This window comes from Exophiala oligosperma (genome assembly GCF_000835515.1).
Source record: "Exophiala oligosperma strain CBS 72588 unplaced genomic scaffold supercont1.142, whole genome shotgun sequence".
NCBI lineage: Eukaryota > Fungi > Ascomycota > Eurotiomycetes > Chaetothyriales > Herpotrichiellaceae > Exophiala > Exophiala oligosperma.
Window position 1 is genome coordinate 1 of NW_015622959.1, and position 1,193 is coordinate 1,193.

At 49.5% G+C, this 1,193-nt stretch overlaps 1 protein-coding gene across 1 annotated transcript; it reads right to left on the bottom strand.

Annotated features, from left to right (window-relative positions):
• On the bottom strand, window positions 1-1,165 carry PV06_11937 (uncharacterized protein; the record flags this gene model as incomplete). Its single annotated transcript, XM_016413683.1, has 1 exon — window positions 1-1,165. A coding segment is annotated over one exon (1,069 nt), but the record flags the coding sequence as incomplete, so codon positions are not given.
• Window positions 1,166-1,193: the final 28 nt, after the last annotated feature.

The window sequence follows — 1,193 nt, forward strand, 5'->3', positions numbered from 1 at the left end:
GCCTCGCCAATGTCAATTTGTAGTTTCTGATCGCTTGTAGTCTCCAGGCTGGTAGTATGTCGTCGATGTCGCCTGCGTCTCGGTCTATCGTGTTGTTCATAACTCCGGCGCCAGCTCGTATTGAAAAGAGGCATTGTATATAATCGCTGTTAGAACGTCAACTGTCACAAGGTCGTACGGACCGGTAACAAGAACGTGGTATGCTTCTGTAGTGCAAGGGCACAGCAGCCCTAGGCGCTGGCACTTGAGGCAACGCGTTGCGACGTCTCTGTCGCCTCGACTCTCTATTTCCTCGTTGGTGTGCTGGTAGCCCGCAGCGGATGATATCTGAGCCTCCATTTCGCCCCAGGCAACGCCGCCGCCGCGGCTGCGGCCCTCGGGAGTACGCAATGTATACTTAGAGACTTTTGCATGCGACACATGATGCCGCTCCCGCGACATTTGCGTTTGATTGAACATGCGTACAACGCCAATTGATACTCGTGCCACCACACGCTTCATTTCTCCACTGTTATCATAGACGAGAGTCGTATAGTGGCGACCACTGATAGGATTGATCACGTTGAATTCATCGTCTATATCTACGACTTCGCCAGGTTTCACGACGTGGCATCTAGATGACCCTCTGTGAAGCAACGACAGCGCTAGCGCAGATTCATACAATTGACCGTTAGTCTGCCGTGTCACGATAGATGACATCGCAACCACCACGTCTGGGATGATATTACCATGTTTCTCGCTATATGCCACAGGCATAGACTCGTATGGCGTGATCACGGCTACACCTTTCTGGCCATGATATGTAGACAGCTTATCGCCGTCTTGTAATACCTGAAAGCTCTTCACTTTGACACTCACATCACCATTCTTTAGATGTGTTATACTATGAACGATGCCGCTAGGCTTGTATCCAACAGCATACATACGTTTCGTTGACAGCTTCTCAGGATCGTGAGAACAGTAGCGCTGACATGGAGATTTCCACCACAGAGAGAGTTTTCCGCACATGATCGAGCCTACGGGCGGGATATATTCGCTCTGAGGCAACGTGTACGGAACAAGCGAGTATGTACTAAAGCCACCATTGTCGACATATCGTTTCGATACCAAAATAGGATCTTCGTAGTTATACTCTACGTTCAGATACATGACAGTGACATTCTCGCCAGGCATATATGTTGCAATTGATGCCT